Source organism: Corythoichthys intestinalis, chromosome 18 (genome assembly GCF_030265065.1).
Source record: "Corythoichthys intestinalis isolate RoL2023-P3 chromosome 18, ASM3026506v1, whole genome shotgun sequence".
NCBI lineage: Eukaryota > Metazoa > Chordata > Actinopteri > Syngnathiformes > Syngnathidae > Corythoichthys > Corythoichthys intestinalis.
The window spans coordinates 13,735,177-13,763,152 of NC_080412.1; the positions used below are offsets into that span (position 1 = coordinate 13,735,177).

At 40.5% G+C, this 27,976-nt stretch overlaps 1 protein-coding gene across 2 annotated transcripts; it reads right to left on the reverse strand.

Annotated features, from left to right (window-relative positions):
* Positions 1-570: 570 nt before the first annotated feature.
* On the reverse strand, positions 571-27,976 carry stim1b (stromal interaction molecule 1b). 2 transcript variants are annotated; one of them, XM_057821424.1, is made up of 14 exons: positions 27,792-27,976; positions 25,279-25,386; positions 19,799-19,929; positions 19,605-19,719; positions 14,196-14,307; positions 13,987-14,102; positions 10,663-10,837; positions 7,759-7,936; positions 7,518-7,685; positions 5,672-5,772; positions 5,359-5,594; positions 4,981-5,067; positions 4,771-4,837; positions 571-3,060 (listed from the first exon to the last, which is right to left on the reverse strand). In XM_057821424.1, the coding sequence occupies exons 2-14, from the start codon at positions 25,382-25,384 to the stop codon at positions 2,688-2,690; spliced, it is 1,965 nt and encodes a 654-aa protein (XP_057677407.1). In that variant the 5' UTR covers positions 25,385-25,386; positions 27,792-27,976; the 3' UTR covers positions 571-2,687. The 2 variants fall into 2 exon arrangements, with proteins under 2 accessions (XP_057677407.1, XP_057677408.1); XM_057821425.1 differs by having other exon boundaries at positions 573-3,060; positions 4,771-4,834; positions 27,792-27,975.

Here is a 27,976-nt window from a genome sequence, read left to right on the forward strand (position 1 = left end):
GGTATTTCTCACGATGTGGGAGCGGAGCTAGCAGAGCTTAGAGCAAAGTTATGCTGTTGTTTTAAATAAACAAGGTGTAAATCTCTTGATGCTTTTGAAGAGGAACCCACAACCCTGAAAGATGTCTCCACCTTGGAAGGAAATTGAGTCACAACAACTAAGCAGTTTCACTTCTCTTTTTGGGGTCCTTTTGCCCATAAAATACAATTTTCACATGTATAATGAAGATGATATATGTATAATGTAATGAGTGTATGTACTGTACTTTGTCAAGGTTGTGGATAAGTTAAGTGCATTTCAGTTGTTAAGTCAAGTATATTTGAGTCTGTCATTACTCAGGTTTTTCTTTCTACTTTGAAGTCTTACGCCTCTGTCTTTGGTGAATTGATTGACTTGGAACTTGGTAGCTATGTAGCATAAACCAGTATTGCTTGATCCTCAGAGCCCGATTTTTAAAAAACTAATTGTAGAATTATAGTTAGGAGTCAGCCAGTAGAGGGCAGCTTTCTTTAAATTGGGATTTTTTTTAGTTAGGGCATTCTTACTCAGCACACTGATTGGTGCCTGTAGATTACGAGTTGGCCAGTAGAGAGCAGCCTTTAGTCTGTAGTAGCACATAAATGCTTGTTTAAAATTAGTGATCCCTCACTACTTCGCGTTTGAAACTTTGCGCCCTCTGTCCATCGCGGATTTTCTTTCAATTAAAAAAAAAATACAGAAGAGCTGTCCTGAGCCGATAGCGGAGTCTCCCTCTCCCTGCTCTTTGTTAGTCAGGCAGTGAGTGCACTGGAGTTGTTTATTAAGGTAAATGATGATTGACAGATGTTTAATGTTTGAAGTTCGGTTCTTTTGCAAGATCAATGCGCCGCATGCGTCAATCACCGTTTTACTTGTTTAAACAGTTGCTGCGGCATCTCATTCGAAGTGAGCAGCTTGAGCGGAATTTGAGTGGACTCACTGAAGAAGCATTTAATAAAGCCAAGCATTTCTCTGCTTTATTCTTGTTCTTGGGACAGTAACATGTTTAAAACTTAACATAATTATTACATTTCAAGTGCTTAAAAGCCATTTATTAAAATAAATATTTACACATAAAAGTTTTTTGAATTATACTTTGGAAAAAATGTGAAAAAACGTCATATATTTATATCTCTTTACAATGCTAAATCTGAATGAATACATTGAACACATCCAAAAAAAAACTTTTTGTGGGGTGGTTGGGGGCTACTTTGCGGTTTTTCACTTGTCGCAGTGGGTTCTGGTCCCCATTAACCGCAAAAAACGAGGGATCTCTGCATTTTCCCATGTGTTTAATTTGAATTGCGCTGCGTTATTAAGATTATTGAATACACTTTTTCTGATTAAAACCTCTGCCTTGTTAAGGGGATAATTTTCAGACGACACTTGTTAATTATGTTTTTTTTTTTTTTTTTTTAAATGCGCTATCGTACTTGGTTTAAAATGTTTGACAATCACCCCTGCAGCCAACTTTTCATTTGTCCTTCAAAATAAAATAGTCAGTCATCCTCATTGTTGCAGTTGTATCATTTATCAATACACAATTTTTGAAATGTTTATTTTAGGAACTTGTACCAAAAGAGGCCACGTGGGTAATGTATATATATTCAACAGCCAGTTTTCTTTACATAAATACTTTGCTCTGAGTAAATAGTTGACATCACATCCTGCCTCACACATACACACACCCTGATTTGTGACAGTTAGTGCTGTGCGATATGACGCTACATATACTATACTAAACTTTCTATTGGCATAATTCCCATCCATCATCACAATTATTTACTGAACAGACCATTTTGCGCTTATTCATCAACTCTCTTTCAGTGCGGCTCTTTTCATCCTTTTCCTGTGGATTGAAATGGGTTCATCACTCGTAGCCATCCAATCCATTTGAAGTAGGAGTGATGGCAGCGATCCAGCTTCAAATGGATTGGACGTCTATCACAATCAACGGCAGCCAATGGACTTCTACTAGTATATTTATCTACCATTGATACATTTTATCACCACATACCGTTAGGAATAGCTAAGTATTGAAGTCTTTAACATCCGCCGATCCGAACGGGTGACCAATAAGCCACTGGACTCAAACATTAGGTGGGAATTGACCTCAGACTGCTAGCTTTAAAAGCGGTTAAATCCACTACTACTTCGTCAACAATACATTATTAACAAATTGTACAGAATTAAAACATTGACTGACAATCAATAAATTATGAGGTGTTTGAACACATAGCGACTAGAAAAGAATTACCTACTAAAAACAGCAATGATATACGCAACTATGAAAACAGCAAGGCATGTCGGAAATCGCCCAACTGACCGTATATGAGTGATGAATTGCAAATTATGCTAACAGACTATACAGTTGTCTCAAACTGTAAAAACCACTAACAAGTATTGATAGATGTCTTAAATGTGTGCAAAAATATGTTACAGTGTTACAACACTACTTATATGAAGGCATATTGCTCTCGTCATATGAAATAACCTAGATCGTGCTAGAGTTTTCTCTTGCTGTGTACCTTTTCATGCTGCCTTCAGGTGAAAACAAGTGTGAGAATGTATTTCCCTGGTGACTAAATGTAATCTGTGCTTCCTTGAAGTTCTCACGTAACACACTGGCTGCCATTGATGGCGCTAGATGTCCCCTGCTTAAGGGGTCGTCACTTCTTTTTCTTGAAAATCTTATTGAAGGCGTTTCTGCGACGGCCGCCCCCCGAAGCCTCGCCCTCCTCACGTCCCTCTTCTACGGGGCTCCGCCTCGGGTGCGTGGGGAAGGCCGAGTAGAGGACGGGGCTGTCGGCGGTATCGGCCGTGAAGCACAGCGAGCGAGTGGAGCAGGAGGAGGCCAGGATGGCGGAGGAGGGTCCCCTCAGCTCCCCGAGGCTGGAGCTCTTCCCCATGCTTCCTCCTACTCCTCTTTCAATCCCGGGGCTCCAACCCTGCGGGGGCCTCGCCTGCGAGCCGTACGGGCTTTGCGAGTCGCCGTGGTAAAACGGAAGAGGCGAATCAGAGTCGGAGCGATCCATAATGTCCCTGAAGGAGAAAAGGACTTAGTGAACATTTTTATGCAATTCAAATATTATTCATTTATCGTATTGGCCCGAATACAAGACTGTGTTTTTTGCATTGAAATAAGACTGAAAAAGTCGCGGTCTAGACATTATATCCATTCACAAGATGGCGCCAGATATCATTGAAGCGATGTTCTGTCATGACAGATCTCAGCTGCTCTCAAGTTTAACCAGTTTGCATTATTTTATTTCAATGTTTTTCCTTATTCAGATTTGTTTCAAGACTGCAGTTACAGTTAGACTTCACTTTGATGGTTAATGCAGTTATTGCAATTTTGTTGTTTTATCACAATAGATTGGTTTATTTACATTTCAAAAACCAGAAGCCATTCATTTACGAATGTGATTGCACTTTAGTTTATATATTTAAATGTTCGGATATTAAGATTTGAATGAGGCAAAATAACATGCTTTTTCTCTCAAATATATTGTTATAATCATTTGTTTAACTATTTTCTGTAGAAAAAATAATTTGGTGTTCAAAAATTCTTTTTTCAAACTTGAGTCTTGACAAAGAGGGGGGCGTCTTATAATCAGGGCCGTCTTATATTCGGGCCAATACTGTATAACTTTTCATTTCCATTTTGGGGGAAAAACAGCCAACATTCAATTTATACTGTATTTTTCAATTTGGGGATTTAATTAAAAATAACAGTAAATATTGTCTTATATTTTAAAAACTTTATTTTGTTAAAAAAAAAAAAAATTAAAACAGTAAATATTCTCCTAGACCTAGAAAAATTTGATATACTTTTACCATACTTTTTACTCTTAAGTCGATTGGTGAAGAAAAAACGCTACTCTTGCTCCGTTACTTTGGGCTACACAAGAGCCGTTACATTTTTCCTCTGTATTAGATTTTTTTTTTTGCCAGCGCTACCAATTTCACCAATGAGATGTCACAACAATAATCACATGACTCCATTACACCAATCAGACGCAATTTGCCGTTCTGTGATCATGCCAGCCTGTTGAATCACGTGGTTTTTAAAGCACCGTTGAAACTGGAAGTGTTTGACATAGAGCGCTGCCCTCAACATGACTCGAAAGCACGGATTTTAACACCTCTCCCAATTTTTATTTGGCACCGATTGACCACCGAAAACCGGAGATATGATCCTTTTAATTTCATAATAGTAACTATGAAGGTACTACTCACTATTCAAACTAGGAAGTATTCTCTGCACTAGTGGGCGCTCATGCTCTTTGGACAAATAATGCTTCGTTTCTGTCATTTTCTTCCTTTCGCTGAAATGTTTTTTTTTTTTTTTTTGGTATTTCTTTGCCTCGATGTGGTTTTATAATGGGTTACTGTACAGTATCATTAAAACAACAGTCACCCTTTGAAACTGTTGATCGCCTTCACAAAATGGTTGTTTTTTTTTAACTAGATAATTTTGAGCTGAGAAAAAAATACCATTGTTTTAAAAAATATCCAACAAAAATGCCAGCAGTTACTCACAATGTTACTCATTACTTGATTATTTTTTCACCAAATACTTTTTTACTTGTACTTGAGTACATTTTTTGGATGACTACTTTTACTTGAGTAACATTATTTTGAAGTAACGCTACTCTTACTTGAGTAAAATATTTGGCTTACTCTACCCACCTCTGCCTGCGACTAAGCACCAATAAAGCAAACACACCCTTCCTGTTTCCATCTACTAACCTCTGAGAGCTGAACATCATGGTGGAATCTCCCATCCTTTGCTGCAGGGGTATCAGATTCTGAGCTGCTGGACATACAAAAAGAGTTAAGAACAGTATATACAACTCACAAAAAAGAGTTAAAGTCCAAGAGAATTCAACTACACTATGGCTCTATCCTTTAGGTTTTTGCCAGTATTGGATCAAATTCAAAAGATCGTGATGAACCAACCAGAGAGTTTCCATGGTGAATGGTTGTCTGCGATGCTACCCAGTGGCCAGAGGTCACTCACTCGTCGGTCCATCTGCCAGGCAGCATCTGAGGGCAACCAATCAGGAGAGATACATGGAACCACCCTCCCAGTCTTGCACAGTCAATGGCAGCAAATGAGTTAAATACAGTAGCTGTTTTGCAGTCTAGATGCTTTTTGTAGTGGGCCGAGTCACCGTAAACTAAAGCTCCTTGCTAATTAGTTGAGCAAGAGTCATCGTTGTCATTTTTCAAAATACATGAGAGGAAAGAACCTCACCAATCATTTACACTTTGCCCTTCATTTCAAGAAGAAGCAGTGATTGCACGGTCAACAGCCCAACTGAAAAGTCAACCCACATTTCAGCGTCCCGGGTGATAGGATGTCCTCGTCCATATCGTCCAGGTCGTCGGACAATAGCAGGTGCTGCGGGGTCGCCGGTCGCAGACCCAGGAAGGATGGGTCCAAATTGAGGGCGGCGGCCAGCGCACCCAGACCCGGGTTGGTGACCAGACAGAAACCCGTCAGTGACTCGATGTTCTGCCAGCGGTGCAGCTTCTCGCGGAGCGCGGCCGTCACGTCGGCCAGGGCCTGTCTGGAGGAGGTGTCGGAATCTCGGTTTCATTTCGAATGTCTTGACAACATATAGGACCGCGGGTAAAGAGCGCTAACTTGGCAGAGAGGATCTTGTGGTCCACATCATCTAACGAGGAACTGTGAGCCACGTGAAACGTCCCAAAGAGAGAACTCCTCTTTTTCTTGATCTTCTCGGCCTGAAATATCAAGAAAAGCACTACTGTTGTGGAGATACATACTTACATGTATACATCTAGTGAGGAAAATAACTATTTGAACACCCTGCAATTTGACAAGTTCGCCCACTTAGAAATGATGTGCGGGTTTGAAGTTTTTATGGTAGGTGCTTTTCCACTGTGAGAGACAATCTAAAGAAAAATAAACCCCAAAATCACAGTGTATGATTTTTTTTAACAATTTATTTGTATTATACTGCTGCAAATAAGTATTTACACCTGTCTATTAGCTAGAATTGTGAGCCCCAAAGGCCTGTTAGTTGCCTTTAAAAAGTCCAACAAACAAGTGGAGTGGAGGTGGACTTTTTGAGTTGGACTTTTTGACCCGTTTGACGCAGTTAGCTGCGGTTACCTGTCCACCCCATACAATCAGGAAGTCTCCAATTCCTAACATGGTCAAGAACAAAGAGCTGTCCAAAGACTCCAGAGACAGAATTGTAGAGCTCTATAAGGCTGGACAGGGTTATGGGGCAATTGCCAAGCAGCTTGGCGATATAAGATCCACCGTTGGAGCAATTATTAGAAAATGGAAGAAGCTAAACATGACTGTCAATCTCCCTCAGACTGGGGCTCCATGCAAGATCTACTTCGTGGGGTCTCAATGGTCCTAAGAATGGTGAAGAATCAGCCAAGAACTACACAGGAGGAGGTGGTCAATGACCTGAAAGGAGCTGGGACCACCATTTCCAAGGTCACTGTTGGTAATCCACTAAGACGTCATGGTTTAAAATCATGCATGGCACGGAAGGTTCCCCTGATTAAACCAGCACATGTCCAGACCTGTTTTAGGTTCGCAAATGACCATTTGGGTGATCCAGAGCAGTCATGGGAGAAGGTCATGTGGTCATATGAGCTCAAAATGGAACTTTTTGCACTTAATTCCACTCATAGTGTTTGGAGGAAGAAAAATGATGAGTGCCACCCCAAGAACACCATCCCTACTATGAGGCATGAGGGGGTAGCATCATGCTTTGGGGGTGTTTTTCTGCATATGGGACGAGACGACTGCACTGCATTTACGAGAGAATGACCACAGCCATGTATTGTGAGATTTTGGGGAATAACCTCCTACCCTCAGTTCTAACATTGTAAATTAGTTGTGACTGGGTCTTCCAACATGACAATGGCACGAAGCAGACAGCCAGAATAAACAAGGAGTGGCTTCGTAAAAAATCATATGAAGGTTCTGGATGGGCCTAGCCAGTCTCCAGACCTAAACCCAATAGGAAATCTTTGGAGGAAGCTCAAACTTTGTGTATCTCAGTGACAGCCCAGAAACCTGATTGATCTAGAGAAGATCTGTTTGAAGCAGTGGTGCAAAATCCCTGCTGCAATCTGTGCAAACCTGGTGAAAAGTTACAGGAAACGCTTGACCTCTGTAATTGTAATCAAAGGCTACTGTATCAAATATTAACATTGAATCTCTCAAGTGTTCAAATACTTATTTGCAGCAGTATAATAGACTATAGACAGTATAATAATCATACACTGTGATTTCTTTTTGTCTTTTTTAGATAGTCTCTCACAGAGTCACAGTGGACAAGCATCGACCATGAAAATTTCAAACCCGCCTTTCATTTCTAAGTGGGAGAAAAAAAAGTGCAAAATCGCAGGGTGTTCTAATACTTATTTTCCTCACTGTACGCACATGTATTCCCACAAAAGCAAAGGTAGAACATGTGAGGAAAAAGTAGTCATCTACTCACTCCTTCTCTGGCTTGCAGGAGCTGCCTCTCGGCGCTCTGCTTCTTGACGTTGTAGTACTGAACTTCTATCTCGTGCGTCAGCTGGAGCCACGTTTGCAGCGTGTCCGGCGGCGACCAGCGAGCCCGTGACTCCAGCTCTCTCTCTGCCTTTTTCAGTGCCGTCCTCACCTGTGATCACAGTCGCGGAAGTCAAACCTCAGGTCTCAATTTAGCGAGGCCACGGTCCCGGACCTTCCCTAACCTGCTCTAGTTCCTCCTCGGCGTACTTCTGGCGACTCCTCTCGTTTTCTGCACCTTCACGGAGCTCCTGGAGCCGCTGAGCTTCCTGCTTGGCGGAACTGATCTCATTCCTCAGCTCCTCCTCCACCTTCACTTTCTCCACCTGAACGGAGCGTTGATCCTCTTGGGCCTTTTGCAGCCTCACAATGACAAAAAAATACCAAATGTTTTAGTTCCTATTGAACTCTTTCAGTGCTATTCACTATCAGCGCCCTAGAAAGGGATAACTTCACTGCTACTGACGGCGATAGATGTCTAGTCCATTTGAAGTGGGAAGCCTGAGCGGAGGAATGATGTCAATGGTATCCAGTAGGGGTGGGAACCTCTTGGTTACCCCACGATACGATACGATTTCCGATATGAAGCTCACGATAACGATGATCTCACAATATAGCAATACAGCGATTATCAATGCATTGGTCAGGAAATCACACTACAAAAAAACTAATAAACAGAAAAAACAAGCTATATTCATCCTTATGCTGTAAGTTTATGTCCAGTCCATTTGAACTGGGAGAGTGGCAGCAAATTAACCCCTCCCACTTCAAACAGCCTCCTCCCACTTCTATAGACCCTACTCACGTGACGTCACAGCCACGCCCCTGCGCCATGTTGTCCGTATACTCGTCATGTTAATGCATTAGCGCTTCGTAAATCCCTCCTATTATGGCGTGTTTTTCTGCTCGTTAACATTAATAATCAAAATGGTGAAGTCGTGTGTGGCGGTCGGTTGCAAAAACAGAGAAGATAGACGGAAAGACTTGAAGTTTTACCGTATTCCTAGAGACCCGGAGAGGAGACCGAGATTGACTGCTGCAATTCGACGAGAAAACTGGGCTCCAAACGACTACCACAGATTATGTAGTAGTCATTTTATATCTGGTAAGATGCATTTAATATATATTTAGAGGGTTTTGGGCTGACAACCACAATTAAGATCATTGCTAGGCTAATCGCCGACAACATACACTCAGACGTTGTGAATGAACTACCTGAAAATATATAATTATAAGGGGATAATAAGACAGTTGTCATACAATTAATTTACAATTTCACTATTGAGGTCAAAAGCCAAAAAATAAATTCAACTAGGGACAATCTGGAGTAGTGCTATCGCACTTCATATTTATTACATATTATATATGTATGTAGTGAGAGTGCTATCGCTAAACCATATAAACATTAAAACCCCTAGCTCCATTGACAAATGACAGAAATACATTAGACTTGACAGTGGATGTTAGCAAGAACAAAAGATTTTGAATTGAAAATTTCGTAACTCACCTTCCCGAGCACAAGATAGATTCCTGCCGAATTTTCGTGGACGAGGACCTGTTTCACCCAACCAGCAACGAAGTATTTATAAGCCTCCAAGCTCTTTAAGTTTTTCAAACTTTCGTGAGAATAGGCTGATTTTGTGTGGACAAGATAGTTGTAAATATCAGGGTAGCTAGCAGATGTCAGGCAAAGACGGCGAAGACAGCGGGTCGAAAAACATCGATTTAGGCATCAAATATGGATCTGGCGAATGGATAAACTGAAGCTTTTCCACATAACGCCTTTTATGCAACGCATCCAATGAGTTTACAGCGTCAGATAACACCGGGGCTTCCATGAATTGCTCTATAACTTGCACGACTAATTGAAAACAATGAGAATAAGTCTAAAAAATACGGACAATATGGCGGCCGGATACAGCGACACGTCATTTTGTGACATAGGTGAGTAGGGTCTATAGACATCAGTGGCAGCCAATTAATGCCAGGCAAGGACGTGATTTTGGGCCATTTTAGGTCATTACCTGTTGATTTTTAGTCTCTTCTTGTTGATTTGGGGGCATTTTATGGGCACTTCCTGTTGATTTTGGTTTACAGAGCAAGAAGTGAGCCGGGAATCCCACAAATGAATAGGCAGTAACTTAAACTCAAAAGGAAGTTATCTGTAAATGCCCTAAAATCAACAGAAAGTGAACTGCAAATGCCCTGAAAATCGGAAAAAGTGACTGTCAATGGCTGCCATTGAGTTAACTCAGGGGTCTCCAACCCAGTCCTCAAGGCCCACTGTGGGTCCTGGTTTTTGTTCCAGCCGATCCAGCAGAGACAGTTGAACCAATGAGGCGTCTGCTAAAACAAGCCACACCTGACTGCAATCAACTGATTGCACTTGTAAAACACCAGATTGGGGAAAAAGTGTCGTCATCTTGTTTGGTAGGAATGAAATCCTGCACCCACAGTGGGCCTTTGTGGAATAGGTTGGGGACCCCTGAGTTAACTGATACACTGTTATGTAGTAAGATTTTGGTAGCAACTTGTTGTTTCATTCTTTTTTTTTTTTTTTTTTTTTTTTAAACATTGATACCTTTTCAAAACGATATCTCGATTCTTGGCATGAGCGTATCGATAACCTTTTGGGATGCAAAGTATTACGATATATCACCATTTCGATATATTGTCACACCCCTAGTATCCAGTGTGTTAATTTGAACACTGTCAGATTGTATTGTTATAAAGTGATGTCAGCAGGTGGCGCTGTCACCTCAATGTATGCAGCATGAAGCTAAAAGTCAAGCATACGCAAACACTGAGAGGAAACTGTGTGACTCATGGGTACATTAGCACCTGTTTGAGTCCAATTGAGTGACATTGGATCAGTGGAGCAGCTGAATACACGACAACAGACAACCATAAGGAGTCTGCAGTGTTAATCCCATTGTGCAGTATGTGCGCCTATGCACACACGCAGGCATTGGACACTCTGTAAAGGAAGCTCCTCGTCTCTCCATGTCCTTAAAAGGACTTTCAACTGGAATCCTCTTCACTGCTCATATGCACGCGCAGTCTGAAATCATTGCCTTTGTTCGACTCACTTCTCCTGCATGTCCAGCAGGCTTTGCTCGGCCCTCTGAAGTCCCTCCAGGTCCTTCATCAGCTTGCTCAGGTCATCCCTTGACCTCCTCGTCTGGACGTACGCAAACCAGCAGCCGCCCAGCGCGGCCAGAACAGACACGCCCAGAACAAGGTCCTTCCAGCGGTTCTGTCGGACTAGTCTCGCACGCAGACATACACACGCAGGGTTATATAAACAGACAGTAATAGACAGAGGGGGTGTCTAATTTGACCTTCAAAGAATGCTCTTTGGGTTTATACTTCCTTTTAGTTATCAATCGGACAAACAAAAGTAACATTTTTGTAAATATTTGATATCTTTTCTGGGAACAAAGCTGAGGAAATGACTTGTCAGTGAAATGTTTTGCATAACTGCAAATTCACAGTCTTCTTAAAATAACCCGCAGTTATTGGTGGCCGTACTTCCTGCTTTACGCAGAACAGTCCTTCATTTGAATGCCTAATCCTGTGCAGTTTAAAACAGGACTACAGGTACAACAACTAATCGATTAGAAAATAATCAACAACTATTTTGATTAAAAATAATCATTTAGGACCTTCTTCACCTTAAACTTGTCGAAATTCTTGAAATTATAACATACAGTGGGGCAAATAAGTATTTAGTCAACCCCCAATTGTGCAAGTTCTCCTAGTTGAAAAGATTAGAGAGGCCTGTAATTGTCAACATGGGTAAACCTCAACCATGAGAGACAGAATGTGGATAAAAAAAAAAAAACAGAAAATGACATTGTTTGATTTTTCAAGAATTTATAACCAAATCTGAGTGGAAAATAAGTATTTGGTCACCTACAAACAAGCAAGATTTCTGGCTGTCAAAGAGGTCTCACTTCTTCTAACGAGGTCTAACGAGGCTCCACTCGTTACCTGTATTACTCAGTCACTCCTCGGTCAGTCACACATTCCAAACTCCACTATGGCCAAAGAGCTGATGAAGGACACCAGAGACAAAATTGTAGACCTGCACCAGGCTGGGAAGACTGAATTTGCAATAGGTAAAAGGCTTGGTGGAAAGAAATCAACTGTGGGAGCAATTATTAGAAAATGGAACACATACAAAGCCACTGATAATCTCCCTCGATATGGGGCTCCATGCAAGATCTCACCCCGTGGCATCAAAATGATAACAAGAACGGTGAGCAAAAATTCCAGAACCACACCGGGGGACCTAGTGAATGACCTACAGAGAGCTGGGACCACAGTAACAAAGGCTACTATCAGTAACACAATGTACCGCCAAGGACCCAAATCCTGCACTGCCAGACGTGTCCCCCTGCAGAAGAAAGTACACGTCCAGGCTCGTCTGCGGTTCGCTAGAGAGCATTTGGATGATCCAGAAGAGGACTGGAAGAATGTGTTATGATCAGATGAAATCAAAATAGAACTTTTTGGTAGAAACACAGGTTCTCGTGTTTGGAGGAGAAAGGATACTGAATTTCATCCGAAGAACACCATACCCACTGTGAAGCATGGGGGTGGAAACATCATGCTTTGGGGCTGTTTTTCTGCAAAAGGACCAGGACGACTGATATGTGTAAAGGAAAGGATGAATGGGGCCATGTATTGAGAGATTTTGAGTAAAAATCTCCTTCAGTCAGCAAGGGCATTGAAGATGAGACGTGGCTGGGTCTTTCAGCCTGACAATGATCCCAAACACACAGCCAGGGCAACAAAGGAGTGGCTTCGTAAGAAGCATTTCAAGGTCCTGGAGTGGCCTAGCCAGTCTCCAGATCTCAACCCCATAGAAAATCTGTGGAGGGAGTTGAAAGTCCGCTTTGCCCAACGACATCCCCAAAGCATCACTGCTCTAGAGGAGATCTGCACGGAGGAACGGGCCAAAATACCAGCAACAGTGTGTGAAAAGCTTGTGAAGAGTTACAGAAAACGTTTGGCCTCTGTTATTGCCAACAAAGGGTAAATAACAAAGTATTGGGATGAACTTTTGGTATTGTCCAAATACTTATTTCCCACCATGATTTGCTCATGGTGCTCATGGTTGAGGTTTACCCATGTTGACAATTACAGGCCTCTCTAATATTTTCAAGTGGGAGAACTTGCACAATTAATGGTTGACTAAATACTTATTTGCCCCACTGTAAATATGGAGGAGACAGAAGTAATCATTTTCGGGCCAAAAAATGAAAGTTCAAAGATAAGCAGGCACCTTAGCACAATGTCACTTACAGCTTCAAATCAAGTCAGAAATCTTGGCGTAATTATTGACTCAGACCTAAAATTTGATAGCCATTTAAAATCCGTCACTAAATCTGCTTATTACCACCTAAAAAAATAGCCAGAATTAAGGGGCTTCTGACTCAACAAGACATGGAAAAACTTATGCATGCATTCATTTTCAGCAGATTGGACTATTGCAACGGTATGTTCACAGGTCTTGATAAAAAAAAAAATCAGTCAGGAAGCGGCAGCTAGTACAGAATGCTGCAGAGTCCTCACAAATACAAGGAAACTGGACCACATTACACCGGTTTTGAAATCGTTACACTGGCTTCCAATGTGAGTCAAAGGATAGACTATAAAATACTAGTGCTCGTCTACAAAACACTTAATGGCCTTGGACCAAAATACATGCTTGATTTGTTAAATTCCTATGAAACATCTCAACCACTAAGGTAATCTGGAACCGGTCTCCTGTATGTTCCAAGAACAAGAACCAAGCAGGGTGAGGCAGCATTTAGTTATTATGCTCCTCACCTCTGGAACAGGTTACCTGAAGGTCTGAAGTATGCTTAAACTGTTAGCTCCTTTAAATCAGGGCTAAAAACGCTCTTGTTTAGCCCAGCGTATCCATAACTATCTATTTATTTCAATCTATTTGCTTTCTATTCCTCTTGTGCTTTATCTCCATTGCTGATTTCAATTATTGTTAGTAGTAGTAGTATTTTTTAAATTTTTTCTTATTCTATTCGTGATTAAATGCGATTTTTATGTATAATTTTATTTTTTTCGAGTGCCATGGTTTTTACATTCTATTGATTTAATGTGATTTTTATTATCTTCATGTGATGTAAAGCACTTTGAATTGCCTTGTGTTAAATTGTGCTATATAAATAAATTTGCCTTGCCTTGCCTTTTAAATTTTTCACAAACGAGTATTGGTGGGTTGAATTCAATTGTTGCTGTTTGTGTTGGCACACCAGCGGTTAGCTTTATACAACGTTAGACTCTGCAGTCGTTGTTGGTGTTGGACTCTTTTGTCTTTTAGAAAATATTTTTTATAAAATATAAAAAAGTATGATGGTTGGCTTAACGGGAAGTGCTAAGCATACCTGGCGGGGGTCCAAAGAGTACAGTATCCAAAGCCTTTAATTGCAGCTTTTGAGCGTGACTACGCTCTGAAATTTTCAAAAGTGTCCCAGTCAAGGTAGCGTTTTTCACTGCCAGCCTGATGGAAAAAGAGCGGGATGAGGTCACGGAGGTGACGACCTGCTAAATGTGTCCTCACGTGTGGCGTGTGACACGTACAGGTGAGCGTTACCTTGGTAACGCCTTGCCATCCAGCCCGTGTTTCCGGAAGCTTTCGGCGTATTGGGGGAGTTCCACGCTCAGCTGTAGCCACTCTTCCAACTGCTCATCTGTCCAGTTATACACTGAAGAGATACTGTTGCTGTCAGTCAATACTAGTGTTACACCAATAACATTTCTTGGCTCCCGGTACTGATACGGTACCGATTAAAGATGTGCCGATCGATCGGGTCAGATCACGTCATTTTCAAAGTATCGGAATTGGCAAAAAAATATCGGCCATGCCTTTTTTTAATATATATATATTTTTTTAATTAAATTGTCTTCTAATTGTATTTAACGTTACAAACATAATTTGTTACAATCATCCAGAGTCTTTAGTTTAGGCTTAAGGTAGGGTTATCAAATTTATCCCGATGACGGCGGTAATTAATTTTTAAAAAAATGTATCACGTTAAAATATTTAACGCAATTAATGCATGCGCTGTACGACCCACCCACGCATTGTCGCGCTCAATCTGTAATGGCGCCGTTTTACCTATATAGAGAGATAAAAGGCAGCGTAAAATGAGTAGAGTGAATTTTGGCAGCCTTTGGAGCCTTTTTTTAATTGGCTAAAGCCTTATAATCCCTCTCCTTATGATTAGAAACATCATGGGAAGCAATGTGGGGAAGCAAGGTAGCAATTGATCTTTTTCTTTCCCAACGCAGAGAAGATATATCAATTGGTAGCACTACGCACAGTCATGGTTCCACTTCCCATCAAGCATTTGGGCATGGATACGGTATCATTTACTGAAAGCTCAACAAATACACTAGATGGCAATATTTAGTCACAATATACAAAGTCACAAGTCTTTCTATCCGTGGATCCCTCTCACAGAAAGAATGTTAATAATGTAAATGCCATCTTGAGGATTTATTGTCATAATAAACAAATACAGTACTTATGTACTGTATGTTGAATGTATATATTCGTCCGAGTTTTATTCGTTTTTTTCTTAATGCATTGCCAAAATGTATATGATCGGGAAAAATTATCGGGAATGATTGTGTAACGGGTACACAGTGTATCCGTTGTAGCACGTGGAAACCTCCCCGCCGATTCCTTCATGTAAGGACGCTAACGGCTGCGCTGTTGGCTCGAGCTTATTGGCGCAGTGGTTACCGTCCTTGCCTGCCGTGTAGAATCGTCGCGGTGCGTGGGTTCGCCTCCCAGCCTGGTCAGAGGTGGGAGCGGAACGCGGGGCGGGGGGGCTCGTCCAGGATCGGCAGCGAAGGTTTCGGGGGGAGAGTGTAACGGGTACACAGTGTATCCGTTGTAGCACGTGGAAACCTCCCCGCCGATTCCTTCATGTAAGGACGCTAACGGCTGCGCTATTGGCGCAGTGGTTACCGTCCTTGCCTGCTGTGTAGATTTGTCGCGGCGCGCGAGTTCGGTCCCAGCCCGGTCAGAGGTGGGAGCGGAACGTGGGGCGGCGCTGACACTCGGGTTACAATTGGAATTGAATCTGGAGCAAAAAAAAAAGCAATCATATCGGGATCGGCAGATACTCAAACTAAAACAATCGGGATCGGATCGGGAGCAAAAAAACATGATCGGAACAACCCTAGTACCGATACGTTGTTTTTTTTGTTTTTTTTTAAAAAGTGCTCCTTTATTTTACGGTTGCCATCTTGGGTAGGTTGACCAGCAGTTTACATGGTGACGCTGCAATGGCCTCGCCTTTACACAGTGACGACGAAAACGGATGGGGAAGATGCAAACTTTTGACGTCAGCACGCGCACGTCACTTCGGGCATGCGCAGTCGCTGCTACTAAACATTCAAAACGGCAAATATGGTGCATGTCGGCTTTAATTTTCTGTTTTTATAATATTTTTAATCTTATTTTATGTTCGCGTTTTTGTGCATTTTAAAGCAAAAGAAAAATACGCGTGGACGCCATTGCTTCAAGTAGAGTTGTGTGTTGTCTTCCGGGCTCATGACGATTTTGTCAAGGAAGTGCATCATTGGCTGTCGCCTTGTAAAACTGCACTGCCCCCTAAGGCCTGGCCATTGACTTCTCTATCAGTTGACGAGACAGCTCTTACAGATATTGCGCCACGGATTCCCGTAGAGGGCTGAGCCAGGCCGAGCGTCGTTTCACTGCAATAAACTCAAACATATGCCGTGTTCTAATGCTGAGTTTAGGTGGAAACAGGAAGAAAGTTTTAGTGCAATCAAGCAGGCAGGAGTGTCTCGAGAGTGATTTGATCAAGGATTCAAGGTAATTATTATATAAAATAGCACCATGCATGCACTTTGAAACGTGAAAAAAATGAAATGGAAAGAAGAGTAAATTTAGTTTGAAATATTTAGGTAAAATGAATGGTAACTGACCGTTTTTTTGCTTTTAACCAGGAATCTAGACTGATTTACATTTATATGCATAGAAATTCAGGAATTTACGCAATCTTTTGAAAGAATTTGCAACTTAAAAGCTCTTTGGTTTGTGATGGCCGCCATGTTGGATTTTTTATACACAGTAGCTTACTTACTTAATATTCAAATAATCAGGTAATTTTCAGCCAAATGCTCGTTTTTTGGCCCTCCAAAAAACTAGTAATTTAGACGTGTCTGCGTCCATACAAAAAAAATATTCAGCGTTTAAGTGTTTTTTTTTCATGTAACATTTCAATCTAAAAATGACGAGGGCCAGGTAGCCGGCAGGACACGCTGAGGCAATAGTCACATCGGAATTGCACCTAAATAATTTGTGATTCTGTGTATAAAAATGCAAATTTTGCTTTTGTTGAGTAAAATTAAGATAATTCTGCATGCTTTCCTCAAGTATTAAGTTTCTGACGTGACAACTGAGTAATTTATTAGCTGTTGAAAACTAAGGTCAAAATTGCATCCAAAAAAAAAAGGCACAATTGCAAACGTATGCTACTGAATGCTATGTTTCCGTGCCTTATATACTGTTCCAAGTTGTTCCTTGTGACTAGGGGTGTGACAAAATATCGAAATGGTGATATATCGTGATACTTTGCATCCTAAAAGGTTATTGATACGCTCATGCCTAGAATCGAGATATCGTTTTAAATAGATGTCAATGTTTGAGGAAAAATAAATAAATAAGCAAGATGCGACCAAAATATTCCACCATAATAGGCTACGTTCATACTACAGGTCTTAATGCACGAATCCGATTTTTTGTCATATCCGTTTTTTTGGCGTGCCCGTTCAGACTGCTTTTATCCATTGAGACCGTTCAAGTATTACGCATGCGCACTAATTCGCAGTCCGACACGCGCTAAGCAAGAAGACCCACATGCGCAGAAGCATCAAAACAAATGACACACGTCATCCGTCATTCCAGGGATATCATGTTTTGCTTTTCAAAAGGAGGACACAAATAACAGACATAAATAATCCCCGTTTAGGCTTATATTCAAAGTTTATATGGATCGATAGCATGCACGCACTGTCCGTGCACGTCACACACATATGGGCAGTTTGCCCCGACTCTCTCTCGGCCGTGTAAGCAATGTTGAAATATTGCTCACTTGTAACAGAGAAAACTGAGCATTCTCAGGCTTATCCTCAACCCATTTTTATTTTTTTTTATGACTGTTGTGAAGCCCAGCCCTTCCCCGAAAGCCGTGTTCACTGCAAGCCAGGCGCTAATAACGCACAGGTGCATCGCTACGGTAACGACTCTCTCGCTATTTGATGACGTAATTGCTGCATGAAATCCGATTTGCGGGACTGGACAGTACAGACCGCCGCGACAGTCTGGAAAAATGTGGCCCAGATCGGATTTAGACCACACACGAAAGTGACCCAGATCGGATTTGAAATGGTCCCGTTCTATGCGACGTGTCACGTTCAGACCGTCAAATTAATGCCTCACTCGAGTCGGAAAAACACGAAAAAATCGGATTCGTGCATTAAGACCTGTAGTATGAACGTAGCCATACTGGACTGTCTCAGAAAATTAGAATACACAATATTCTAATTTTCTGAGACAGTCCTGTACATTAATCCACCATTTAAAGCAGGGGTGTCCAAACTTTTTGCAAAGGGGACCAGATTTGGCGTGGTAAAAATGTGGGGGGCCGACCTTGGCTGATGTCCTTTACATAGAACAATATACAGGACTGTCTCAGAAAATTAGAATATTGTGTATTCTAATTTTCTGAGACAGTCCAGTAGGGTCTCAGTTAACTCTATGGCTGCCATTGATTGGTCGAAACCAAAGCATTCAGTAACTTCCTCTAGTGGCAACGGTGAATAAGACATAAATCATTAAACATAGCTGAATCCAGCTGGTCCCTGTTAAGACCAACATAAGCTAAGTTTTTGTTTGAGCAAATATGTTTTTAATACATTTATAATTTAGTTTATAGGTATATTTAGCCGTTTTTTTTTTTGTGGGAATATGTGTTTGAATGATTTGTTAAGGGAATTGTAAAAAAATCGTTAGCATTTTATAGCATTTTAGTTAGCGGACTTTTGCTATGCAAGTTAGCCACTTGTTCTTTTGTTGTACTTTGATCCTCATTTCTTATTTTTTAAATCAAAATCAACAGGAAGTGGGCCATAAAATGCCCCGAAATCAACAAGAAGTGACTGAAAATCAACAGGTAATTCCCTGAAATAGCCCAAAATTACGTTACCTGGCATTGGCTGCCACTGACGGCCATAAAATTGGCAGGGGCCTGTTTGAAATAGGAGGGGTTCATTTGCTGCCACCCTCCCCGTTCAAATGGATTGGACATCCACTAAAGATAAACTTACAGCAAAATGGTGATGATATCTTGTTTTTCTATTTATTAGTTGTTTTGTAGAATATCCTCAAATGATTTCCAGATCAATGTATCGATAATCCTTGTATCGCCATATCGTGAGATCATTTTTATCCTGAGTTTTGTATCGCAAATCGTATCGTATCGTGCGGTACCAAGAGGTTACCACCCCTACTTGTGACACATTAAAAAGCAAGCTGTCCTTGTGACGTATGCTTTGTGATGCATGAGCGGGATGAAATATGCTGGTGCATGACAGCCATACTACATCGTTTTCATGCGGAATTGCGACATTGTTCGAATGGAGACGGAACAAAGACGGAACCCTGTAAATGCAAACATGAAATGTGCCGTGTTCTCGAAACCTCACCGTTTAAACGGCCCCTTAATCTTAAGAGTATATATTGCTCAGCATCGCCACGTTATTTCATAGTACTCCCCGATATGGATGAAGTCATTTTAGTGCCGCATCTAGTACAGGTATCGGTTGAAAACTAATAAACACATGAGTTAACTTACATCTCGTAACAGCGCTGTTGTTCAATATAACCACACTTCATTTGCGTGTTTAGTTAGGAGCTTTAATGTAGTATAGATTAGATATTTTCATCAGGCCTTTCCGGACTCACCTTCTGATTTCTTCCAGGTGTCCCACATGTCACCCACGCTAATGTGCAGGTCCGCGCGATGGAAACTGTTGTGCTTGGCTTTCGGGTCATGACATTTGAGATCCTCCCGCAGGAACTTTGAAAACGTCAAGACACGACTCTGTCACTTCGAGTGGTGTTTTCTTTATTTCGGAGGTAGGAAAGCGGGGTCGAACCTCGTCCGTCTCTGCCGCGTCCACCGTGCCGTCTGCGTCGTCGTCCATCAGTCCATGAATGCTGCGGATGGCCTCAAAACTCAACAGAGCGTTTTCGTCTTCGCAAAGCTGCCGGTCCACTGTGCACAGATCTAAAAAAAAAAAAGTTTCAAAATAAAAACTCATTGTCTAGGTATGAGAAAAAAAATACACTTTACGTAAGGTCATTATTCTATGGCAAGTAGTAACAAAGATATTGTGGGTTTAAGGTTAGGAAAGTAGGGGTAGTTTTTGTCGGTGAGTGTAAACTGCCCCATAACTCTCCTAAATGAAGAATCACGATGAAGGAAAGCGTTATCATAGTTGGATAACTGTATTTACATTTTGCAGCCTTGTTTATCACATTCATGGCACGCATGCTTGTACGAGTTGTACTGGAGTTGCGGCTGTGCTGGAAGCTGCTCTCGATGTCTGCAGAATCCATGGTAAATTGTGGATAGTTACGCGTGAGCAGTGTTTTTGCCAAGCAAAGACTTGGCAGAGGCCAGGTAAAACAATGCTGCTGAGCAGGGATGCGCGTGTACGTGCACAGGCACGTGTTTGAACGCCTAGAGTGTTTGAACCGAACATTCTCTATTGAAGGAATTGGGGCAGTTTCAGTTCAAATGTCAGGGCTCCGTGTACTCATCATAACATTGCTGGAAAATGCATGAAGTAGAGAAAAAAAAAAAAGTAATTTACAATAACACTTTAAATTCCATATAGTACCTAGGGTTGGGCATCGTTTGAAATGGAATGATTCCACTTCTGATACCATGTTTCGATTTCGGTTCTGAACGATTCTCGATTCAGATTGTTTTAAGAGGCAGGGTTGAAAAAAAAAAGAAAAAAAAGAGGCAGGGTCAAAAAGTTGAACAATTTATTATTTTAAAAATTGATTAGTTTATATTAATGTCTTTATTTCTGGATGATTTTTTTAAATTATATGAATTCAAAATTAATTATTATTTATTATTTTAGTATTATTAACTAGGGCTGTGAAAATTATCGCGTTAACGGGCGGTAATTAATTTTTTAAATTAATCACGTTAAAATATTTGACGCAATTAACGCGCATGCCCCGCTCAGATTAAAATGACAGCAGTGTAATGTCCGCTTGTTACTTGTTACCTGTTTTTGGTTGTTTGGCGCCCTCTGCTGGCGCTTGGGTCCAAATGATTGTATGGGTTTGGGGAGTGGGCATGGTGTAATGACATCAACAATGGTGAGCTACTAGTTTATTTTTTGATTGAAAATTTTACAAATTTTAATGAAACGAAAAAATTAAGAGGGGTTTTAATATAAAATTTTTATAACTTGTACTAACATTTATCTTTTAAGAACTACAAGTTTTTCTATCCATGGATCGCTTTAAGAGAATGTTAATAATGTTAATGGCACCTTTTTGATTTATTGTTGTAATAAACAAATACAGTACTTGTGTACCGTATGTTCAATGTATATATCCATCTTGTGTCTTATCTTTTTATTCCAACAATAATTTACAGAAAAATATGGAATATTTTATAGATGGTTTGAATTGCGATTAATTACGATTCATTAATTTTAAAGCTGTAATTAACTCGATTAAAAAATTTTAATCGTTTGACAGCCCTATTATTAACACAATATGAAATTTATGAATTATATGAACTTCTCACAGGGCTATTTTTAACTTGCATATACAGTGCCTTGCAAAAGTATTCAGCCCCCTTGAACCTTGCAACCTTTCGCCACATTTCAGGCTTCAAACATAAAGATATAAAATTTTAATTTTTTGTCAAGAATCAACAACAAGTGGGACACAATCGTGAAGTGGAACAAAATTTATTGGATAATTTAAACTTTTTTAACAAATAAAAAACTGAAAAGTGGGGCGTGCAATATTATTCGGCCCCCCTTGCGTTAATACTTTGTAGCGCCACCTTTTGCTCCAATTACAGCTGCAAGTCGCTTGGGGTATGTTTCTATCAGTTTTGCACATCGAGAGACTGACATTCTTGCCCATTCTTCCTTGCAAAACCGCTCGAGCTCAGTGAGGTTGGATGGAGAGTGTTTGTGAACAGCAGTCTTCAGCTCCTTCCACAGATTCTCGATTGGATTCAGGTCTGGACTTTGACTTGGCCATTGTAACACCTGGATACGTTTATTTTTGAACCATTCCATTGTAGATTTGGCTTTATGTTTTGGATCATTGTTGGAAGATAAATCTCCGTCCCAGTCTCAGGTCTTGTGCAGATACCAACAGGTTTTCTTCCAGAATGTTCCTGTATTTGGCTGCATCCATCTTCCCGTCAATTTTAACCATCTTCCCTGTCCCTGCTGAAGAAAAGCAGGCCCAAACCATGATGCTGCCACCACCATGTTTGACAGTGGGGATGGTGTGTTCAGGGTGATGAACTGTGTTGCTTTTACGCCAAACATATCGTTTTGCATTGTGGCCAAAAAGTTCCAATTTTGGTTTCATCTGACCAGAGCACCTTCTTCCACATGTTTGGTGTGTCTCCCAGGTGGCTTGTGGCAAACTTTAAACGAGACTTTTTATGGATATCTTTGAGAAATGGCTTTCTTCTTGCCACTCTTCCATAAAGGACAGATTTGTGCAGTGTACGACTGATTGTTGTCCTATGGACAGACTCTCCCACCTCAGCTGTAGATCTCTGCAGTTCATCCAGAGTGATCATGGGCCTCTTGGCTGCATCTCTGATCAGTTTTCTCCTTGTTTGAGAAGAAAGTTTGGAAGGACGGCCGGGTCTTGGTAGATTTGCAGTGGTCTGATGCTCCTTCCATTTCAATATGATGGCCTGCACAGTGCTCCTTAAGATGTTTAAAACTTGGGAAATCTTTTTGTATCCAAATCCGGCTTTAAACTTCTCCACAACAGTATCTCGGACCTGCCTGGTGTGTTCCTTGGTTTTCATAATGCTCTCTGCACTTTAAACAGAACCCTGAGACTATCACAGAGCAGGTGCATTTATACGGAGACTTGATTACACACAGGTGGATTCTATTTATCATCATCGGTCATTTAGGACAACATTGGATCATTCAGAGATCCTCACTGAACTTCTGGAGTGAGTTTGCTGCACTGAAAGTAAAGGGGCCGAATAATATTGCACGCACCACTTTTCAGTTTTTTATTTGTTAAAAAAGTTTAAATTATCCAATAAATGTTGTTCCACTTCACGATTGTGTCCCACTTGTTGTTGATTCTTGACAAAAAAATTAGATTTCATATCTTTATGTTTGAAGCCTGAAAGGTTGGCGAAAGGTTGCAAGATTCAAGGGGGCCGAATACTTTTGCAAGGCACTGTCATCAGTCTCTGAACTTGAATGTGATGAAATTTCTTTCCACGGGAGTGCACTTTCACACAGATGTTTATTTTTGATGAAAACCGGGGGTGTTTAATCATACTGGTCGTGCAGCCACCTTTGCATGATATAGTTGTGTTGCAAATGTTGCACTGAGCTGACTGGTCTTTTTTTTTTTTTTTTGTAACGTTGAGTCAAACCTATGAGCGCCGCCGCACCGTGTCCATGGTTGTAATCAAGTTCCAGTTGCACAAACACGCGCTTCTAGTGGCTGTTTCTTCGTGGTTTTCGGCAGTAATTTTTTTCCGCTCCGTGGTCAAGGCATCGAAACATGGAATTGAAATTTAAAAATTCGAACTGTTCCGGGACCATCGGAGTGTTCGAAACAGGTCCCATCAATGCTCGATGTTCGATGCCCAACCCTAATACCGTATTGGCCGGAATATAAGACAGTGTTTTTTGCATTGAAATAAGACTGAAAAAGTGGGAGCCGTTTTATATTCGGGGTCGAGACATATATATTACGTATACCCATTCACGACGCTAGACGGCGCCAGATATCATTGAAGCGAATGCTGAACTTGATAGTAATGTTCATGACAGATCTCAGCTGCTCTCAAGTTTAACCAGTTTGCATTATTTTATTGCCATGTTTTTCCTTATTCAGATTTGTTTCAAGACTACAGTTAGTTAGACCTCACTTTGATGGTTAATGCATTTATTGCAATTTTGTTGCTTTATCATAATAGATTGATTTATTTACATTTCAAAAACCAGAAGCCATTCATTTAGAAATGTGATTGCACTTTAGTTTTCATATTTAAATGTTCAGATATTAAGATTTCAATAAGGCAAATTAACGTGCTTTTTCGCTCAAATATATTGTTATAATCATTTGTTTCAGATTTACTGTAATTATTTTCTGTATAAAAATTTGGTGTTCAAAAAGTCTTCTTTCAAACTTGAGTCTTGAAATTGAGGGAGTCGTCTTATAATCAGGGCCGTCTTATATTCGGGCCAATACATTTAAAGTTGACCACTTGTAAAAAAAAAAAAAAAAGAAAGAAAAATGAGGCAAATTAAGGGGCGTTCCCATTCACGCTTGTTTGCAAAAAAAAAAAAATCAAAAACAAGGAAATTATAGAGTGTTTTGTGGACTGTCAATCACTTGGCAGTACACTGAACATACATATACCTACATTGTTGTTAGTTGTTGTTACCAGTTAGCATCCGGCCTTCACCACTTGCCTTCGGCTAGCTTGGTCGCTATGACAACTAAATCGAGTTGCACACATCGCAGCAGGAACTTTATGCCTACATTTGGTCATTTGGGCCTCTGCAGACAGCCTCTGTATGATCACTCAGTTGCGTGTGTGTGTGTGAGCTCACAAACCATAATAGAAACTACAGGGCAAACACACTGGGTGCAGGTTTAAAGTCATTTGGATTCATCGTCTGGGAAGCAGGGGATGACAAACTTAAACAGACTGTAAATCAGATACCTCTCCAAGTTCAACACACACAAGCAATTCTAGCATGAGTCCATTTATATTTTATTGACTAGCAGAGCAAAGCATCCCCACGCAATTTCTCCACGAATAGCATTTTCTAGTCTTAAAAGTGTATTTTAGACAGACTACTGTTAAGTTCATGAAATGGTTTCATTTGGAACACTAACATGTTCATTTCAAATCTTCCTATAACAATATATAGCGTAGGACGAGTCTATTTTTGTTCCAGTGTTTCCTTCCTGTGACGCGGCACGGAAGTAGGGGCGGTCTGCTAACCACCAACTATCGCTGCTGGGCACACGTCACGCCGACATGATGTACTTCCTTTTAAACAACGTGAGATTTTGCATAGGAGTTGCACTGAACGCGTGTGAAGATTATTACTAGAGAGAATACTAGATTGCCAGTCAAAATGATCATTTTTGACCATTTTTATGTACTTATGTATTCCCCAAATGCTTTCTAGCTACTGTAAATTTCTTTTAAATGTAAATTCAGGCATGAAGGTGTTAAATCAATTGGACGTCTATCACAGTGAACGTCAGTCAATGGGTTAATAACCGTTTCCCTTAACATAATGTGTGCGCGGGGTAAATATGGGAAGTGTGGTCCAGGTATGCACACACACACAGCGCATACCTGAGTCTTGGTTGGAACGATGATATTGGCGATCTGGCTGGGCACGGTCACCCTCGCCTACCCAGACGCTCAGGACACACAGCAGCCACAAACACACACGCGCCATATCTGGAAATGACACACAAGACATGATATGATTAATACATCTGCTCAAATGAAAAGAAATGGAACACAAGATAGGCTACTTATGGAAACCCGGACAAATTTCTACTAAACCATGAGTATTATTATTATTATTATGAGCGCGTATTGAGGGCTGATTTTAAGATTTTACTGGAGGGGACATGAACCCTCGTGTTTGGAACACACTGACTAGCCCACTTGGCTCAGTATTTTCTGTCAAGCTACTATTCTTCAAATATATAAGATTAAACGATTATCTTCAGCAAGTAACACAGCTAAATAAAATCTTTCTGAGCTAATTTTTTCTAAATCCACCATGAAGGTTGGTCATATTTAAGAGACATGTATTCTCCTGGTTGTGGCCAAATCATCTAATGTGGCTCCTCCATAGACTTCCCCATCAGTTGACTAGACAGCTCCTACAGACATTGCGCGACTCCTTCCCGTAGGGGGCTGGGCCAGGCAGAGCGTCGTGCAGGTTTCTCTGCTATAAACTCAAACACACGCTGCTTTTAAGCGCCGGATTTAGGTGGAAAAACACTAAAGTTTCACTGCATACATGCAGGCAGGAGTGTCTCAAGAGTGATTTGGTCGAGGATTCAAGGTAATTATTATATAAAATAGCACCATGCATGCACTTTGAAACAGGAAAAAAATGAATGGGAAAAAATTAGAGTGATAACTGCCCGTTTCTTTGCTTTTAACCAAGAATCTAGACTGTTTTATATTCATATCTATAGACATTCTGGGACATCATATACCCATTTATTTACCAGAACTTTCAACTTAAAAAGCTCTTGGTTTTGTGATGGCCGCTATGTTTTATCCATGCGCAATAGCGTAACTATAGCTTGAAATATATATGTAAAATGAATAATAACTGCACGTTTTTTTGCTTTTAACCAAGAATCTAGACTGTTTTATGTTCATATCTATAGAAATTCTGGGATGTACACATTTATTTCAATAATTTTCAACTTAAAAAGCTTTTTGTTTTGTGATGTTGTATCCATACACAAGAGCGTAACTATAGCTTGAAATATTTATGTAAAATGAATAATAACGGCCCGTTTTTTTAAATTTTAACCAAGAATCCAGACTGTTTTATATACGCATTTATTTACAAGAATTTTCAACTTAAAAAGCTTTTTGTTTTGTGATGTTGTATCCACAGGTAATTTTCAGCAAACTGTCCGTTTTTTGGCAGAAAATTAGTAATATTGAAATTTCTGCGTCCATACAAAAAACAAAAACAAAAAAAAGCATTTTATTTTATGTAACATTTCAATCTAAAAACAACAAGGGCCAGATCGCCTAAATATCCAAATTTTGCTTTTGTTGAGTAAAATTAAGATGATTCTGCACGAGTTCCTCAAGGATTAAGTTTCTGATGTGAAAATTGAGTGATTTATTAGCTGTTAAAAATTTGCGCTAAATAAAAAAAAAAAAACTAAGTTGCTATTTCGGGCAAAAACCTATATGATATTTTGAATATTGCTATTGTGATTATCTCTGATTTGGTGATTTTTGCGCATCTAGCGTAAAATTGGACAATTTTATACCCGTTTTAAGTTTAGTTATATATAAAAATTGGGTTTTTATTAGGGAACGACTGAATTTTTTATGTCGCTGCTCATGGAGACTCATATATGCCTAAGGCAGGTGCCTATTTTGGTTTAGGTTGCTGGTGGATTTGGTTTTGACAATATTTGAATTAAAAAAAAAAATAAAATGGACAAATTAAAAATAGTTTGGGAGCTTAATGCGCCATGAATCTGCTATGGCAGCATATAGACATATTGTTCTATCAAACACAACAGTTGTTTTGGCTTAAAAAAATACAGTAGTTTCTTTAAAAGAGGAGTGCAAGAGCAGAAACTGCTCTTGTCTGTGTTTTCCGCCATATACATACAGAATACACACCAAATGTTATCCTGACCTGTGCATGAATAACAGTGAATTGGGCATTTTAGTTTGTGTACTCTCCAGGTAGAACAAAGTGAGCGAGAACTTGAGACCTCCCTCCAGGCCGTTTAAAAATGTTACTGAGTGAAATTATTTTTGACTTGATGTTTGTCTTTTATTATTTGGAAGTTGCAAACATTGTGAATGTCTTTCAAAGAACTTTCAAATAATAAAGAATGAATACTTTTATTTGTTACGGTATTTGCCTTCTCTTGGTCTCGGGCAGGGAAAGTCTTTTTCTCGGATATAATCGCGTAGTCTTCTTGAGCAGAACACTCGGGACCGCTTCATTCCCTACCCCCAAACATCAACAATCTTCCATTTCCTCCTAAAAAGAGTTTGCGCTGGAGGTCGGAAGTCACCAAACGGTTGAGCTGCATGTCAACAGTGCCAACTAAAGTGTTCATTGTCAAGCCATCACTCACATGTGCAGCGTGGCCTCCTCCCTAATCCATCGAGGGCCGTCAGATCAGGTACGAACGAGCGGAAATCATCAACAAAGAGCGCACTTGATGATCAGGCACTTCTTCGGTAAGAGGCAAACTGAACCAGCTGCTGTGAAAAAACGCAGGAGTGCAGAGATTCGTTCGTGCTGCCTTCAGGGAGCCTC